Here is a 19,134-nt window from a genome sequence, read left to right on the forward strand (position 1 = left end):
TCAGGGAGCTGGATCCCGCATGCATGCTGCAACTAGGAGTTTGCATGCCACAACTAAGGAGCCTGCCTGCTGCAACTAGGACCCCGAGCAACCAAATAAATAAACAAAATACTAAAAAAAAAAAAAGAGAGGCATAACTTCTATGGAAGGGAACTGTCAACATCTAGCAAAGCTACATATGCATTCACCCCCTGAATCAGCAATCCCAGATCTATTGAGCACAAGGCTCCTCATTCTATATTTGTTTAACTCAGCCATCCCACTTCTAGGAGTTTACTTTGAAGAAATGCTTCTAACAATACGGAAACAAAAAAAAACAAACCAAAAACTCTAAACACAGGCACAAAGTTATTCATTGCAAAAAAATGAAAACACCCCAGATGCTCACACACAGAAGATTGGCTGAATAAACTATGATAGGTCTTTACAGTGGAGAACTATGAGGCTGTAAAAAAGGAATGAGGATGGTCTCTTTAAATGGATATGGAGAGATTTCTATACACAGTGTTAAATTTAAAAAGCAAAGTACGAAGTAGTATACATAGTGTGCTACCTTTTAAAAATAAAGATGGAAAATAATACTACAACTAAATCAATCTATCTATCGTTCTGATTTTTTCCAAAAAAGAACGCAGGAAGGATACACCAGGACACTTACTGGAGTAAGTGAGAAGCAGAGAAGGAAAAAGACTTATAATTCTGAGTATGTTGTTTTGTATAATTTTATTTCTGGAGCCATATTAATATTTCACATATTTTATAAGTAAAATTAAATCAACTAGGATAGGAAAAAGACTCATAAAAATTAAGTACAAATAAAAAAATAAGCCTAACTTTACATTAAACTGATCATATACCCACTTACACATATACATAAAATGAACTACCCCAAGCAACTTCTGAATGACTTTGATTATCCTAATGTCAGTGGGATTAACAAAAGACAAAATTTTTGCAAAGAAACTGTTAATTTTATATAGTATTCAATATTATTATTCTTCACAGTGGCATACGTAAATGAAAAGGGTATAAAGAAAAGACCTCAGTGGTGTTGACTAGAACTAAGAAGAAGTGCTCAAAATCTGATGAAAACACATTAAAAGGACACAGAATCCAGCTTGAACAGATTTTCCCTGGACAAATCAATTAAAATTTGAGCATCAAACTGAATGACAGCAAAGGATTATAACACTGAGAAAAAAGAGAATCTTTGAGTCCATATTGATATAAACACATAAAATAAATAAATAAATTTTTAAAGGGGAAGGGATGGGAAAATTCTCCTTTACAACAGAACACCAGCTGGGAGTAATAACAGAATTAGAAAGCCACCGTCTTTATAGTAATGAATGATTTGGGTAAGAATAACCAATGGATACTAAAATTTGTTGAAAGGCCGTATATATATATATATTTTTTTTTTTTTTCCGGTACGCGGGCCTCTCACTGTTGTGGCCTCTCCCGTTGCTCTGGACGCGCAGGCTCAGAGGCCATGGCTCACGGGCCCAGCCGCTCCGCGGCATGTGGGATCCTCCTGGACCGGGGCACGAACCCACGTCCCCTGCATCGGCAGGCGGACTCCCAACCACTGCGCCACCAGGGAAGCCCGAGGCAGTATTTTTTACACAGTCTCTAACCCATAGATATCTACCCATAGACACTTTCAAAGGGAAAAAAAGATTTTTTTTGGTGGAGCTATCACCATAATCAAGTGACTAAGTACTTCCTGATGGGATGCACTGAGGAGAACAGGACATCGCTTATGTGGTGTTGCCACCCAAAACGCACAATGTGAATCTAATCATTAAAAAAAAATCAATTACATCCAAATAAAAAGGATATTTTTACAAAACCACTGATTGTGTTCTTCAAAAATGCCAATGTCATAAAAGACGAAGGAAGGCTGAGGAACTACTGCAGATTAAAAGAGATCAAAGAGGCCTGACAACTAAATGCAATGTTTGAACCTGATAGGATCCCGGTCTGGGTTTAAAAAGATTCTATGAACACCATTGTTGGGAAAAAAGGCAAAATGTTTAGCTTATAACATGATATACTACTACTCTTTATTGTGGTAATAACCTTGTTTCAATGTTAAATTTCCTAAATTCGATTGGTACAATAGGGTTATACAGAGAACTTCACTGTTCTTAGGAACAAGGTGAGGGGTCATGATGTTTGCAACCTGCTCTTAAATGGTCTAACAATAATAAATATAGATAAATAAAACAATCATGGCAAAATGTTAACTAACAAAGCCAAGTGAAGGGCATATGGGGGTGTTCACTGCACAAATCTTATTACTTTTTTATACAGGTTTGAAATTCTTCGAAATAAAAAGTTGAAAAACATGAGGAATGAATACACACACACATCTGCATCTGTATTTGTGTGTCTATGCTTACATTAAAAGAAATAATGGAAGGCTAAACTATAAAATTATAATAATATGAAATGTTACCTGAGAAGAAGACATGACAGGGAAGAAGGGAACAGAATGAGGGGACAGAGATAAAAGCTAGATTTCTTTGAATACACTTTGTTTTACAGATTTGACTTAAAACTATGTAACTGAACTATTATCAAACAAAACTTAAAAAGCAATTCCTAAAAATCTAGAATGAAATAAAATAAATGATGCCAAATGTACATCCAATTAGCGGCATAATCACAGAGAGAGGGATTATTCCAATTTACTTTAAAACACAGTAGTTGACCATACCCACTTACTTTGAAAACATGGTCATTTCTCTGTACTTCCTAGTTGGGAATATGCCCAAAAGACAAAACACACACACACACACACACACACACACACACACACACACACACAAAGAGTGAATGAATAATTAAGTGATTTTCTAATTCTAACATTCCCAGTGCCATCGAGAACAGGAACTTCTGGTTTACGAGAAAGGAGATTCAGGTGTAACATCCTGTGGTCCTTATTTTGAATGAGTATCATCAGTACAAACTCATGAGGTATTTTATCTTTAAAAAAATACATATACACATAGATGTGTCTGTTCATAAATACACCCACATACATAAATATATATACAAATAATATATGCCTGTGTATATAAATACGTGTGTTTATGTGTGAGTGTATGTACTAGTTCTATACACTATAAATACCTAGTAACAATGACAACCCAGGAGAAATGAGCATTCCCAGGGCTGTATTTTGGCTTTTAAAGACTCATTACCATTTAAAGGAATCATGGCACTTTGAAAAAATGGTGGGTTTCAGATTTGAGGCAGGAAATGTGTAAGCTCTTATAACGTCTTATACCAGAGCCTGTAACATCTTATAACATCTTACACCAGTGAGTGAGGATGTTATGAATGACTACAAGGGGTGTGTCTAAAGGACTCAGGAGTCAAGCTGAAGAGGATCCTATCAAAAAAACACATGATCCAGTTTCTTAAATAAAATTCAAGGAAACAAAAAAGAGAGAGATGGAGGGGGATCAACAGATTAAAAGAGACTTAAGAGACATAACCAATCAAAATGTATGAATCTTATTTGGATTCTAATTCAAACAGCTTAAAATGTGCACATTTGATAACCTAAAGGAATTATTCGTTCTTTTAAGTGTGATAATAACATGGTTATTTTTTACAGGTCCTTACATTTTGAGATACATAATGAAAAATCCATGAATGTGAAAGGGACAAAGAGGGTGAGGAATAAATGATAGAGGTCTGACCAAGAGTTGATAACAGCTGAATCTGGGATGATGGAGAAAAGGGGTAAACTGTACTAGGCTGACCTTTCATATGTTTACCATATTCTACTATAAAAAGCTGAATATTTTACAAGCACATAAAACTTAAACTTATAATTAATTTAAGTGGACAAATTTTCTTGCTCTCCCTTAATTTAAGTGATACAATTTAGAAAGCAAGGAATAGGATTTTGGATACTCTATAATAACAACATTATACTTATAAATATTTTATAGGTACATTTTAACATTATGTATAGTATTTTAAATCCTACACTGGGTATGTAAATTTTTAGAGCTCAGGCTGTGGTACAAATAATATCAGCTCAAAAAAAGTGGTTTTTAAATTTTAATGCTGATATCCACTATTACAATATATAACTGGCAGTTGAGCACTACACATGCCCTGTACTTACAAAAAGGTACGAGAACAACTTTCCTAAACCCTATAAAACTATACTCTTTAACAGTAAAGACTGTCTTAAACCCTGGTGTGCAATTGACAGTGTCTAACCACCTGCTGATTCTCTTTATTTACATATAGAAGTTATACTTGAACAGAGACCAAGTATCCTTTGAGATATCAGTATAGAACATCAAATCAAGTTTTAAGTTTAAACTGTCCCTAGGAACTGGTGCCCACCTTGTAGTGCATCACACATGCAGGCTTATAAGGGTGCTCGCTCTCTATGACAGCATAGTGATTAGAGGTTGTACAGGCAGAGAGGCCTTGTTCAGGCTGGTTTCCTGTGGTGCTATCTGTTGACTGATTAGGATTGAATGCAGGGGGTGCATACTTCTGATTCAGAATGGCAACTGAAGGAAGCAACTGTTGGACAAGGCCAAAGACTTCTACAGCCACCTAGTATAAAAAAAAAATGATTAAATGAGATAAGTGTGAAAGTTGCTTTAAAAAGATTAATTACTATAATTGTTGGTTATACTTATTAATCGGAATTTCTATTTAGAGTTTCTTCTAGCTAAGTTTTCATTCAAAGAGAAATCTGTTCTATGGAAAGAAAAAAAAAAGACTTATCTTAAATTTACCTTAGATGTTACATATAGCCTAGTCCATATTTTTAAACCCTTCTGCCTTTTTGGGACCTGCAGTAAACTAGGTTTTACTCAAATTTAATTATGCCAAAGAATCAGTAGTTTATAATTTCTTCCACGTCTTGAATATTTCACAATTTTACAACACTCCTATCCTTTAACATTGTTATTTTTATTCGAAATGGAGATTTGGCATCGACATTATAACTTTTAAAGATCTCAGTGAATTTAAGCTTTCCTTACATATCATATTCTAAAATATATTTCCTATTCCCAAGTTCTTCAAATGTAAAGCCAATAAGTAAGCATGGTAATCCAGTAAACAATACTAAGATCAGAGAATTAGTTATTTAACTAATAACTTCTACCATTTACATGTCTACCTGCTTGTTACCTGTAACCCAGATGCCTCAAATATTGAAGTATTTTTAAAGGAAAGATATAAAGTCTAAATAAAATTATATTTACAAAAAGAATTCAAAGTTAGAGAATTAAATCACACACCTTGGGAATAGCAGCAGCTACTGGTCCTATGTAGGCTATAATAAGGGGAAGCAGCATGGAAAACAGACTGGAAGAGCTAAGCAGTTCTGGAATGTCATCAGCTAAAAAAGGCATTAAAACTATAGTTAGAAGGTAATTTCATTGTAATGTATATATGCTGTCCTAAGCCTGTATTCTAGTCTCTTGAGTAAAATTATAGTTGACATTGATTGAGTGCTTATAAAGGACCTGGCACTACTCTAAGGGCTTTACATACATTATCTCAATTAATCCTTACAATAAGGTACTTTTATTATCGCCCCTTTTAGAAGTGGAAACCAAGGCACACGGTGTTTAAGTATATTATCCAAAATCATACACCTGTAAAATGACAGAGCCAGAATTAGAACTTAGGGTAACAGTCATGATTTTAAACCACTAATCTTGGTGCAACACATAGCTATATTTCTGTCATTAGGCAAACTACGTAATCTTTGTGTGCAGGTTACTCATCTGTAAGACAGGATAACAATACTTCCCTCACTGGATGTTGTGATGATCCAGTGAGTTAACACATGTAAAATGCTTAGAACAATGCCTGCACATATTAAGTACTCCAAAAATGTTTGCTGTTATTAGCTATATTGCCTTCTATTTTTTCCAAGGAAAAAGCACTTTGCTGATGAACATTTTAATTATTTCTCCATGAACATGGTGCTGGGAAGATAAGTTGAATCTACGTTATGAAGACCTTTATATTGAAGGCCAATTATTTCCAAATACTTGTTTCTAGATCTGCTGTTGCATCAAAGTAGGCTGGGCAATAGTTTCTTAGTTCAGCCTAAACCCCTAGTTTGGATGGACCAAATATTCTTTATTTTCAGCAAGCTTCTCAGGTGATTCTGATGTGCAACTACATTTAGGAACAAATGTTATAGCTAACAGTAATGTGTTTGTAAATGTAACTCTGCTGCCAGTGTGGAAGATGACTAGATAACTAGATGGGGAGTGGGGTAAAGGTGGCAGGGAGATTATTAGGATGTTATCAACCCATGAAAAAGAGAACATGTGCTTGAACCATGGCAACTTGAACTGTGGGAGAACAGATAGAGAGGAGAATACAAACTGGAGAACTTCCAGTGGAAGAATTTACAGAACTCACATGAGACAAGTGAATCTGGGGAGATGTTTGGGATTACCCAGACCTTTGGATGAATGGTGATACTATTGCTAGAAATAGAACACAGAAAAAGAAAAACAGGCCTAAAGGAGAAAACGAAATTTTTTTTGACTACTGAAAGAAGCAAAGACTCAGTTTAACCAAGAGTTTTTCTCTTAATGGGCTAAGTAAGAAAACTACAGTGTAAAATCATTACTTCTGAACATTCTAAAAAATTCTGCATTGGTGTATGGAGTATGGCTGATCCCCAATTAATGTACGTATATGTGTAGATCTATAATGAATAAAACCTTCTGGGATTCTACAAGATGGTTCTTCTTCAGTAGCTCTGTGCATAAGCTGGGGAATAAAGAATCTAAAATATGACTATTAAGGAAGTAAAAGAGAAGTCTTACCATCCACGGCAAGAGCTCTGTGCAAGAGGTCTTTTGCAGCTCGAACAACAGTGCTTACCACAGAGAGAGCTCTGCTACAGTTTTTATCTTCTTCATTGGCTTTACTCAGAAGTTGAGATTGTAAATCTCCATCGAATTCACTCCTATAACATAAGTAACACATGAGATCATTTTACATGGCGGGTAAAACAGACCTAACTCTAGGAATCATATCTGGATCACAGCTCATTTAAGTTAAAAAAGTTCCAGTTAAAAAAAGTAAATATAGAGCTATACAGTTTTAAGGAGTAATAGGGCTTCAAAGAAAAATAAAGCCAGATAAGGGCACAAAGTTATTTTAAATAAGATCATGATGGAACTGCTATTTAAACAAAGGCCTGAATTGTGTTAAAAAAGATCTGAGCTGAGAGAAGAGTATTCAGGCAAAAAGAACAGTAAGATAAAAGTTCAGACAGGAACAAGATGGGTGAGTTCAAGGAATAGAATGAAGACAGTCTGTCTTCATTCTGTTCCTTGAACTCACCCATCTTGTGAGTTCCTTGAACTGGAATGAAAGGAGAAAGAGTGTGTGCGACTAGAATGAAAGGACAGAGAGTGAAGGGTGACAGGTGGGCAAGGTAAATAGGAGTCAGATCACATGAGGTTTAAACACCACAGTAAAGACTTTACATTTTATCCTGGAATGGGAAGGGGAAGCTATGAGGGGAATGTGAGCAAGGGCAGAACTTGATACAATTTACATTTCTCTAAGATCACTCTGGCTGTGCGGTGGAGGACAGACTGTAGGAGAGCAGCAGTGAAAGGAGGGAGACTTGTTTGAAGCTATTTTCTCTAAGATCCAGTTATCCAGGTAGCTACCCAGGTTGGCGTGATGGTTTGGGCTAGACTGTTAATTATGGGAGCGGTAGAAAAGGTCAGATGTAGGACATTTTAAAAGTACGGCTGCCAAGACTTACTGATGTAAAGTGTGAGGGAAAGAGGGATGTCAAGAATGCCCCCAAGGTGTTTGCTGTACCTGTACCTGTGGGTGGGGAGGAGGACTGTGGACTACTACCACTAAGACGTCTATTAGCCAACTGTAAAGAGGACGTGTGTGTGGTACAGTGGTTAAAGGTGGGTCATCAGGAGTCCAATTTCCTGCCTACAAACCCCAGGACCATAATTTACTATGAGTGAGACTTCAGGCAGGTTGTGGAGCCGCTCTAGGGCTCAGTTCCCTCATCTGTAAAGGAGGGATAGGAAATTGCCCACCTCACAGGGGTTCCTGTGAGGACTGACTGAGCTAAGACAAGGAATGCCCTCAGAGCACCGCGTGGCATAAAGGAAGTGCTCAGTACATAGGAACTCTCATTACCATCTCCATTACTGTCACTCAGATGAAGATATCAGAGGGACCTGGATATTCATTCCAGGGCTCAGAGGAGATGGAAGCTAGAGATATAAACTTGGGAGCCATCAGAGTAGCATGGTTTTAATGGTCAAGTGATTTTAATCTTTTAAAACTTAATTAATTAAAATTTAAAGCTGGGCTTCCCTGGTGGCGCAGTGGTTGAGAGTCCGCCTACCGATGCAGGGGACACGGGTTCGTGCTCCGGTCTGGGAAGATCCCACATGCCGCGGGGCGGCTGGGCCCGTGAGCCATGACCACTGAGCCCGCGCGTCCAGAGCCTGTGCTCCGCAACGGCAGAGGCCACAACAGTGAGAGGCCTGCGTACCGCAAAAAAAAAAAAAAAAAAAAAAAATTAAAGCTGAAGATATTTAAACCTTGGTGGAAAATATCAAAATATCAAAAACACTGTATTTTGTGTAAGATATAAAGTCTGGACAGCAGATGTTTTTAAGGGGCTCTCCAGCTTTTTGAAACATATAACTCTTCTTTTGTGTCTGATATGGCTTCCAATCTACTTTTTGAGAAAGCGAATAATGTACTGTTTACTGTGCGGCTGTGTAACAGAAAAGGTTTTTCATTAGGGTAAAAAGATTAGAAAGCTTTTGTATCTCAGCAGCAACATGCCACTATGTAGCTATTTAATGCCTACTATTTCTATTCTATTTTACATGGAGAAAGAAAGCAGATCATCTACATCTAGGGAAAAACATTTTGTGCCTAGGCAGTGTCCTCTTGACTGTTTACGAAGGAAACAGAGGAAGCAGTAAGCCTCTGAAAGTGATATGCAACTTCAGTGATTTGATGTCAAGTCAGGTTGAGGACCAATGTGGTGAATGGAACTCACTACTACCTACGATTCCAGCTAAGTTGCTAAAAGAAAAATTCAGACTCAGTGAGAAATGTATATTTAAAAGTGTTTTTTTTAACTCAAAATTGTTGTTAATTCTTTGTTTTCCACTGTTTACCTAAGGAATGGCTTTAGTTAAAAATATTAGAAATACATCATTATATATTCTAGGGCGCCAAGGACTAGATTCACAGACACCAAAATGTTTTGCAGACTGGATAACTGGTTCAAGGTAACAACAGTACTTTGGTAGAGATGATTTGATCATTAACTTTTGGTATTTAAAAAAAAATGAATAAATTCCATTAAAATTAGAAAATGCAGACCACAAAACTATAAGAGTGACAACAAACACATATGCCAAGCACATATGCCCAGTATATAAACATTTCAAAGATATTAAAGAAATGACAAAGAACATTTTAAAGTAAACACTGAATTTACATATGAAAATGAGATCTTTTTATACAAATTAGCAAGTGCAATGAAGATACGCTGTATAATTCAATTATCACTGCCCATTTAGCGTTTTGTACCTTGGTAGTAAATTGCACATGTTCTACCACTGTAGAATAGCTCCCTGATCTCTATACACACACCTACCTGTAGTAGAGGATCTGTGGAATCTGTCCTCTGGTTTGATTTGTGCCATTACTACTCAAGCTGCACGTGCTGAATGTAAACGTCACGCCATCAGGGCACTGAACCGTGGTCATTCCTCCATCTCCGTTTGCTGTGCGGCTTCCATAGTTCCTCAAGCGCACAGCATATTTAACATTTTCCTTCATGATAAAGATGTAAGGCATGTTTATATTTATTTATAATGTACAGAGGATATATAAAACGAGCTCTAGCAGCAAACTGGGCAAATACAGTTGAGCCTTGAGCATCAGAGGTTTCAACTGCCTGGGTTTACTTACACGGGATTTTTTCCAACAGTAGATATTACGGTACTACCCGACCCGAGGTTGGACGAATCCACACATGCGGAACCAGTATAGGGAGGTACAAAAAGGGCTGACTATAAGTTATACTTGGATTTTCCACTGTGAGGAGGGTCAGCACCCCTAACCCCCACGTTGTTCCGGGGTCAACTGTATAATGAATCTGTTATATTTATAGACAATTTGGTTAAATGAGTTTTTTTAACCAATCAAACAGGGTGATGACTAACACTTATTGATGTTTATTATTTAACAGAAACTGTCCTGAGTACTTTCTGTAATTTACTTTAATTAAATTAATCCTTAAAATGACCTCATAAGGTAAGTGCCATTATTACCCCTATTTTACAGATGAGGACTCTGCAGCACAGAGAAGTTAAGTAACTTGCCCAAAGTCACACAGCTAGTAAGTGATGAAACTAGGATTTAAATACAGGCAGTGGGGCTCTAGCTCTTGCCTCTAGTTTTTAATCACACTGTAAAAAATATTACCCATAATAAAAGATTTTAAATACATGAATTAATATTTTCCTTTGATGAGTTTAAGTTTTGAAACAGTTTTAAATATGGGAAATAATAATGGTGAATCCATTATATTTTTATTTTAAGAGAGACATTCAGAGACAGAAATAGACAGGCAGACAGACATGGAAAAAAAATATCCATAAGAAAAAGTTCTCCAAAACAAGATTCACTGTATATAGAAAATGTGAGACATAGCTACTGGCACCTAATGATCCGTGACATAAACTTCATAATGATGGGTTTCTTTTTGGTTTTTTTTTGGTATCATTTATGCTTTTGATGAAGTAACTGATGAACTTACCTCATCCAAAGTTCTGCTGTCTAATAAAAATTATTATAGTTGGATTCAGAATTACTCTATAAATTATTACTTTAATGTTAAGTAAAATTTGTTTTGCTAAATAGTTATTTTCTGCAAGACAGTCAAGTTATATAAAATAATAATAACCTTAATAGTTATTTAATACGATCTGTTAAGACCACTGGCTCTTTACATGAGTTTTGGCACAACAGGAGAAGAAAAACAGGAACTAGTATTTATTGAGTTTCTAATATATTGTGCTAGACATTGAGGCAAGTACCTTATTCCATTCCTTAGTTTAATCTGAGCAACACTACAATGGAGGTATTATCCTTCCCAATGTACAAATCAGCCTCAGAGTGGGCAAATGATGGCATATCCAATGTCTTAGAGCTAATATTTGGAAGAGCAGGTATCTGAAGCTGGGTTTGTTTGACTCCAGAACCTATGGATACTTTCCACTATACCAGACTTGAAGAGATCTTTTGCAAAAATAGAATATAATACAGTACAGTATCAGGAATACAGTTGGTACTCTAGAAACATTTAAAGGACCACATATAGGAATACTTTTCACTATTTTTAAAGTAAACTCATAATAATACATCCTATTTACAAAAGAAAGATACTGTTAAAATTACCTTTAAAGGAACAACTTTGTCAAGTCTGATTTCAGCTATATCACTGGGTGAATCATCTGTTGTATAAGTTCCTTTGACTAATTCTAGAGATGTCCATCTGTGAGAATGAGTTGAATCCCCTGCATGTTCACTCTAATTAAAACAAAACAAAACCCACATGCTCTTAATTTCATTAAATGAACAATTTTGACTTATCAATGACTGTTTTTAAGAGTTTATTTCCTTGCATATAAAATTATCCATTAGCATTTATCCATACGTACTAAAGAAAACACTTTTGGTCCTCTAGAACTATTCATTTTTATCTGATTTCCTGAGACATCTACAAATTATATCATATAAATAGGCTTTTTCATCTGTCTTAAAATGATTCCCCCTTCTTCATAAGGATGCTATATCTAATTATAGAGCCTAGTGAAGTAAGGAAATAATTCAAATTAATTGCTCAAAAGAAGCAAAATACAGATATAATGTTATTTACCAGCAAATGATTTATATGCTACCTGTCTGTCTCACTTTAATAAAACTTTGTAAAACTCAGGTACTTAAAAAAATTTATAGTGGATACAGCAAGATACTGCTAACTCAGTCAGCACCGCTATCTTTACTAAGAATCATCCACTGGCACTCTGACAAAATTGCTTAATCACTGATACGGGTAATAATACCAGTCTGAATATTGTTCTTGTTTTCTGAAATACTACAATAGCAAAAAAAATTACTCAAGATTTATAGTCAGAGGCTTAGCTATATAATTTCTAGTTTTTTCATTTAAAATCCTCCCAGGAAGTGCAAAAAACATGAGGCAGGAGAGATCCAAAATGGCACATGAGCAATCATGTAGAATCGCTCCCTTTCAATTTCTCTAACGTTGTCCATCTATGACTAATCTGCTAAGCCCTCGAGGATGTGGACCACTGTACTGTACTGTACATTATAATGACGATATGTCCTGACACACAACCCACACAGCAAGAGGAACACTGTAAGAGTGGTACTCACATCATCAACCAACACCTCTAATTCATATTCATGAATTCCACCTCCTCCATAGACAGAAAAACCAACCACAACTATTCCAGGTTTGTCTACTGAAAAACAGATTGCATCTGGGGACCCATTCCCAGTGTTCCAACTTCTCCCCTGACTTGTCTTTGTGAATCGGTTAGCACTGGCTTTAACCGAGTGGAGAGAATTAAGCCCATCAACCTGTGAACAACAAAAGCAACTACATCAGTAGTCTGGACCTAAGCGTTACTAATATACCTTTAACAAAACTATCCAAAGGTTTCTAGGAAGTTCAGTGAAATAACCTACCTTTAACAAGAGGGTTTAAACCTTCCTAAAGGTACATTCCAATAAGAGATTAACAAAGAATAAAATCAGATTTTATTACTCTACATTCACAAATCAGTATCATGTAACAGTATATTTTTTTAGTCATATTAAACTATACTTTTCACTTAATTTATGTCAGAACTATAAACTTGTAAGTTATCACAGTCATAATATATGCATGAATTATCATTCACTTTGCAAAGAGATACCAAAAATTTCATCAATATTTTATAGACCAATAGTTTTCAAACTATGCTACACATACAACACTAGGAATCCTGGACAGATGGATATTCAAGGCAGGCAGACTCAAGGTTCCCCTCTTCAGTCAGACCACCCTTCCTCTTATTTGTGAGTTTTCAAGCTAAGACGTCATTGCAGAAAATGTTCTGTGCCTTAAGTCTGAATATCGCTAATGTATACTATGATAACTTGGCAGTCAATATGTGAAAACACACACACACACACACACACACACACACACACACACACACACACAGACACCTGTACAACATCATTAATTACAGACTTTGATTAGAGAGGATCAGAGCACTTATTTTGGTTTGAAACTATCTTTTTAATTATAGAGCCTGTTTCTTATCTAAGTTGGCTGCAGAAGTCTGAAAGACCTACAAGGATTAAAAATTGAAGTTTATGATTCTAGCAAGAATGACAAACTCCTCTGAGAAAAAAAAAATGTGGATATCTAAGACAGGACCTTTAGAAACTCCCAAGGTTGTATATTAGGCACTTGCAATTTTGGGCATTCCTTTTCATTAGAAAAGTAAGTTCACAGGGTATTACTACATAGCAAATTTCTGATGGGGACTGAGGCCTTATAAACTTTCTCCTCCATGGCCTAGTACAAGAGGGAAGCATATTATAGACTGAATGAATAAGTGAAAAAGAAAATTAAAATGTTCTGACCAGGGCTTCACCTCCTAGGCCAGGGTGAGATACTAAAATCTGTTCAGGTATGTGTAATCATTTAGGAATCCTAAAGGCTAAACTCTCACTATGAATCAGTAATGAGTGTAGACTGAATGGATTAATTGAGAATAGATTCTGAAATAAATCTGTTTAAGTAAGTAAAAGCAAAGACTAGGAATTATAGAAGTAAAATAGACGTTCCTTTGCAAGAAACGAGAGACCTGGGGTCAGTCAGTACATCCTGGTTATTAAACATTCATTTGAATGATATAAGATATTTCACATTATGACATGATTTTCAAAACCAATCTACCATCTACTTTTTTAGGAAAAAAATAGAAACATTCACCAAATTCAGTCAAAACATTTAGATAAATTATAAAACAGAGTGAGCAGGGCAGTGAACTGGTGAAAAATAATTACTTTACAAAAATGTAAAGGCACTTTAAAATGTTTCAATGTGGTTTCCTCAAACATATTAATATTTGATCCTTTTAAAACTCTGTAATAACGGCTGTACAACAATGTGGATGTACTTGATGCCACTGAACTATACACATAAACATGATTAGAATGATAAATTTTTTGTTACCTAATTTACTACAATTAAAGAAAAACCTTTGTGATATAAGTGAGATAAAAATTATTATTCCCATTTTACATATGTGTTTGTCTAGGGTCAATCAAGTTGGCAGAGCTAAGGTTTGAACCTCTTTACCTTTTCCATACCGCATATTCCTTAGTAGTCCTACTTCTACTTCTCATTACCCAGCAGTGAAAACTAGTTTTGCTTTTATTGGGGCATGGTGGTGGGTTGTGCAATGGGGCAGTTGAGGGGAAAATGTATGCCTTGTATTACTGCAACATCCTGGGTAAACTGGTGAGAGAGAGGAAGCAAAGAAGAGCAGAGAAGAGTATAAGGAAGGGAGAGAAAAAAACAAAACCCCCAAAACAGCCTAGCTTCAATGTTTTTTCTTAACAAAAATTAGTTTCTACAAAGCCAAAATATATGAAAAAAGAAACAATGTGGAGAGTTTAAACATGTGCTCATTATCCAATATCAAAATATAACATTACTTCAGATCCCAGGGCTGATGCTGTCAGTTCGCTGACAATACTGGCCAGTAATCCACAAGTGTTGGAGACCAGGTGGGAGGAGAAGAGCTCGTTTTCTCTCCTCAGGCTGTTCCTGACTGGGAGCACGACAATAACCAGCATTTTCTCCAGAACTTCACGGAAGCTTGTCATCCCTGAGATATTCTCTTCATTCTATGATACATGAAAATAAAACGTTCTAAGATATTGCTTTATTTTCCTTCACGTGAGTACTCAATTGCAAAATCTTGTCTTGCTAGATGACACCTTTAAAATTCAGACTTGAGTCTATGTCTATGTATCTATCCAGTTGTATGTGGAGTCACTATATCTACTTTTCCCATAGAAGTTCTTTTTTAAGTTGTCAGTCCCTGGGCATCATCAAAGTACCACACATTTACAAGGTATCTGTGTTTTTATTAACTTAGGGTCATTTTCACCTACCTTCTTATTTAACTTTTCAGTAAGAGTCATATATGACAGAAAAAAACTCTTCCTATTTAAAAAGCTATTTCTATAGGACAAAATTCAAAACTGAGATAATTATTTCTGGTACGAAATAATTTAATGATTTCTGATTTAAAGACAAAGCAACTGAGAAATAGTCTATACAAATCTGTTTTCTAATAAAATTCTTTCTGTACATGCATGTAACAAAAATATAGAGTTGTTCAATAAATACTTCTGTGCAGCTTTACAATTCCTATTGTACTTGATTTCAGAAGTGAAGATAAGAAATTCCAACCTCTACCAATGAAAAACTTTCAAAATAAGAAATTACAGAGTCCCATTAAAGACCAGTGGGAAAATACTTTTTTTTCCAGAAAAAAAAGGGGAAAAGATGAATAATTTAATTGATATCCAGCATGAACACTCTTTATCTCTTTTACCATCCTCAATATCTTTTAGCTCACTGTGAACAGAGAACAAGATGCATTCAGTTTCATCAGAGGGCCAGTCGTGACCAATGACCCTTTCAGCTGTCCTGTGGACTAGGGAATCAAACAATTTGAGATCTAGTTCCAGTTTTTTCATAGTGCCTCAACCTCATCTGTAAATTCCAGCTTTTTCATAGTGCCTCAACCTCATCTGTAAAATCGGGGAACCATTTGCTATGAGTACGTTATCAAAAAACACTTTGTTGCCCCTGAGCAAGCAAGTTCTTCCATAATACTTACATTCCATATTGCATTACAAGATATCGCAGGTTCAACAGATTTCATAAAGTCATAAAAATCTCGAGGTGGAAAACGGTCTTAAATCATTCTCCCCGAGACAAACCAAATATATAAATGAGTGTACTTTCAATCCATTAGAAAAAATTAAGTAACTTTTCAGTTAAAATCATCATGAGCGTTATTATGAATCACTCTCAACAATGTGTACAATTTCTCATATTTTCTTAATGTCCAATCTTAGGCTGAAAATACAAAGTTACTTAGAGATAATCTTCAATTTTTAAGTTATTTCTACTATCTTTGAATAAAATTTCCATAACATTTAGGTCAGTATCCTATGTAATTCGTCTTCCTGGCTTTAAAATAATCAATTCTTGATTCTGTTAAAATTACAATTCTTCTATCCTTTGCATCACTTTCATTCTCCAAAAACTTTACTTTTTGGAACATCTCAGAAAATTAGCTTTGGATGAAACTTAATCCCCAAGTGTACTCTATAATCAGTAATCTAGAAGGGCTTTCTTTGGGGGGTGGGGCATAGGGGTGTGTGTGGAGTGCATTTATCCAGTTACGTCCACTTAAGTTTCTAACTAGTAATTAAAAGATTAATACGAGAAGCTTCCCATAAAATCTTAAACATGAAATCAAGAGTGCCAATATGTTTTAGTTAAAAGGCCAAAAAAATATATATATTAGCACATTACTGCCACTAAAATTTTAGCAAAAGGAACTCTTATTCACTAGTGGTGGGGAATGCAAGCTGACATTAGCTTTCTGCAGGGCATTTTGGCAATTTTAGTGAAGTCTTAACGTGTTTTCCTTTGACTTAAGAATTTTCCACTCCTGAAGATTTATTCTGGGAAAATCACTTTGTATACACATAAAAATATGGTCAATGATATTTTCAGCTGCATTGTTTAAAATACTGAAATATTGGGAAAATCTAAAAATATTTAGAGAGAAAGGATTGGTTGACTATATTATGCTACATCCAAATGGTAGAATTCTATATTATCCACTAAAAAGAGGGCAGAAGAATATATAATAACCAGCATATATCTTCACAGAATATTAATACAGACATGCAAATATGCAATTATTAATTTTAATAATTACCAAATGTTAGCAGTTCTCAAAAAATTTTTTTTTAATATTTTGAACTTTTACTCTATTTTTAAGGAAAACACTGCAACACTAAAGGGAATTTAAAAAGAAAAACAGATTATCCATAGCTTTATCACCTAAATATTATTTTTACTTCCAGTATTCTCTTTCAAAATATGCAGGTTTTTGCATACATATTTTACATAGTTTGCCATCATAGTGTATATATATATATATATATATATATATATATATACTTTGGTTTCTGACTTTTTATTTTAAAAACTTAAAAACATCTGCTCTGATATTAAATGTAAATGTAGTTATTTTTCATGGCTGATAGAACCATATTCTATCAAGTTGATATATCCAAATTCAACTATTTCACTTAAACAAGGTTAGTAGGTTGCCTCACAGTCTCACCAGCACAGGAGCTTTGTAAGAGAAAAAATTTATTTCTCCTAATTTTTTACAAATATATTGATACCTTGATAGAACTTTCACCCACATTTAATTACTAGTAAGGCTGAAAATTTTCCCATGCTGCCTTACTCTCTAAATTCCCTCATATTTACTTTTATTATTTCTACTGGGATACTATAAAGGTATTATATTAACTGCAAATTTTCTTCCCATTCTGCTATTGTCCTGTTTTGTTTCTGTATGTCATTGAAATTTTTCTCATAATTTTTCTGTTTCTTCAGTCAACAGAAAATTGCTACTGTACACTAATTGGGATAACTGTTCTATTTTCTACTCTTTTTTTTTTTTTGCTTTAATTTTAAAGATTACTTCTCATCAAACTTGTTAGTAATTATATATGGTTTTCATGTATATTTAATTTTTCTCCACTATGCTTTCTAATAAACAAGAAGCACTTATTAAACAATGTTTCCTATGACTACTGTTTTATAATACTTATCTTAACATACCAAAATGTTATAGAAAAAAATGTTTTTAAAATTATTTATTTCCCTAAAATTCTATCTTGGCAATCTAAAATACTATATTAGAATATAAAAGTTTGCTTATAGTATCTGCAATTTTTTAAATGGTTCAGCAAAAAACAAACATACAGGAATTTATCTCATAACTCTATCAAGTTCTTTATGGGTTAGGGATCATTTAAAATGAAAAATTAGAGAAAAAAGATTGCTCATTTACAGGTAAACAGAGAAAATTTTTTTCTTAATTTTAACTCTTCTCGTAAAACTCATAATTATTTGGTAAATATACATACTGATACAGAAGAATAAGCACCAAGCTAGGTATGTCTCCATTTACAGTTTTATTGCTTCCACATAAAAGATATTTCAGAAAAAGGCCTACCTGGCTGAGTTTTTCCATGTGTGCTACCAGAAGGGGAAAACGGTGAACCAGTGTTGAGTCATTCTCTGTGCTAACTTGTTTAACAATTGATCGTAGCAGTACTTCTCCATCATATGCAATAGGGAAGATAGAAGTCAGCTTAACAGAAGTGTGACACAGAGCTGACATCACAGCTGCAAGGAGCCGGCTACTTGATGTCTTGAAGTTTGCCTCTTGAATATCCTTTTAGAAACAAAAACATACACCCCACTAAAGAAATACTGCATCAATATAATCCAAGTTTTTTGATATATAAAAGATAAACAACCTTTTAGTGATCTTTCCTATTTCATTCCTGATAATGGTATTTTGTGTTTTTTCCTTCTCTCTTCTCTCTCAATCAGACTTCCTAGGAGTTTTAAAATTTTTGTTTTATTTTCAAAGAACCAACTTTTGACTTTGCTAATATTCTCTATTTTCTATTTCATTGATTTTGACTCTTGATTATTTTGATCCTTTCCTTATTACTTTCTTCTTACATTGGGTTTGATTTGCTCTTCTTCTGGCTTCTTAAGGTAGAAATTTAGATCACTGATTTTAAACTTTTCTTCTTTGCTAGTAGTATAAGCATTAAAAAAAAATTTTTTTTCTCTAAGCAACACATTGGCTACTTCTCATAAATTCCGATATA

General features: G+C 34.8%; 1 protein-coding gene across 13 annotated transcripts in view; it reads right to left on the reverse strand.

The window, feature by feature from the left end:
• Positions 1–19,134, reverse strand: part of MYCBP2 (MYC binding protein 2) — a 279,427-nt gene that overhangs the window by 111,930 nt on the left and 148,363 nt on the right. For all 13 annotated transcript variants that reach the window (XM_073795323.1, XM_073795322.1, XM_073795327.1 and 10 more), the window contains 8 exons: positions 18,465–18,686; positions 14,836–15,027; positions 12,493–12,699; positions 11,491–11,622; positions 9,683–9,861; positions 6,843–6,985; positions 5,289–5,389; positions 4,375–4,593 (listed from right to left, as the gene is read on the reverse strand). In XM_073795323.1, coding sequence (XP_073651424.1) covers positions 4,375–4,593; positions 5,289–5,389; positions 6,843–6,985; positions 9,683–9,861; positions 11,491–11,622; positions 12,493–12,699; positions 14,836–15,027; positions 18,465–18,686 — 1,395 coding nt within the window. The remainder of the gene's footprint in view (positions 1–4,374; positions 4,594–5,288; positions 5,390–6,842; positions 6,986–9,682; positions 9,862–11,490; positions 11,623–12,492; positions 12,700–14,835; positions 15,028–18,464; positions 18,687–19,134) is intronic.

Source organism: Tursiops truncatus, chromosome 18, assembly GCF_011762595.2.
Source record: "Tursiops truncatus isolate mTurTru1 chromosome 18, mTurTru1.mat.Y, whole genome shotgun sequence".
NCBI classification, from domain to species: domain Eukaryota; kingdom Metazoa; phylum Chordata; class Mammalia; order Artiodactyla; family Delphinidae; genus Tursiops; species Tursiops truncatus.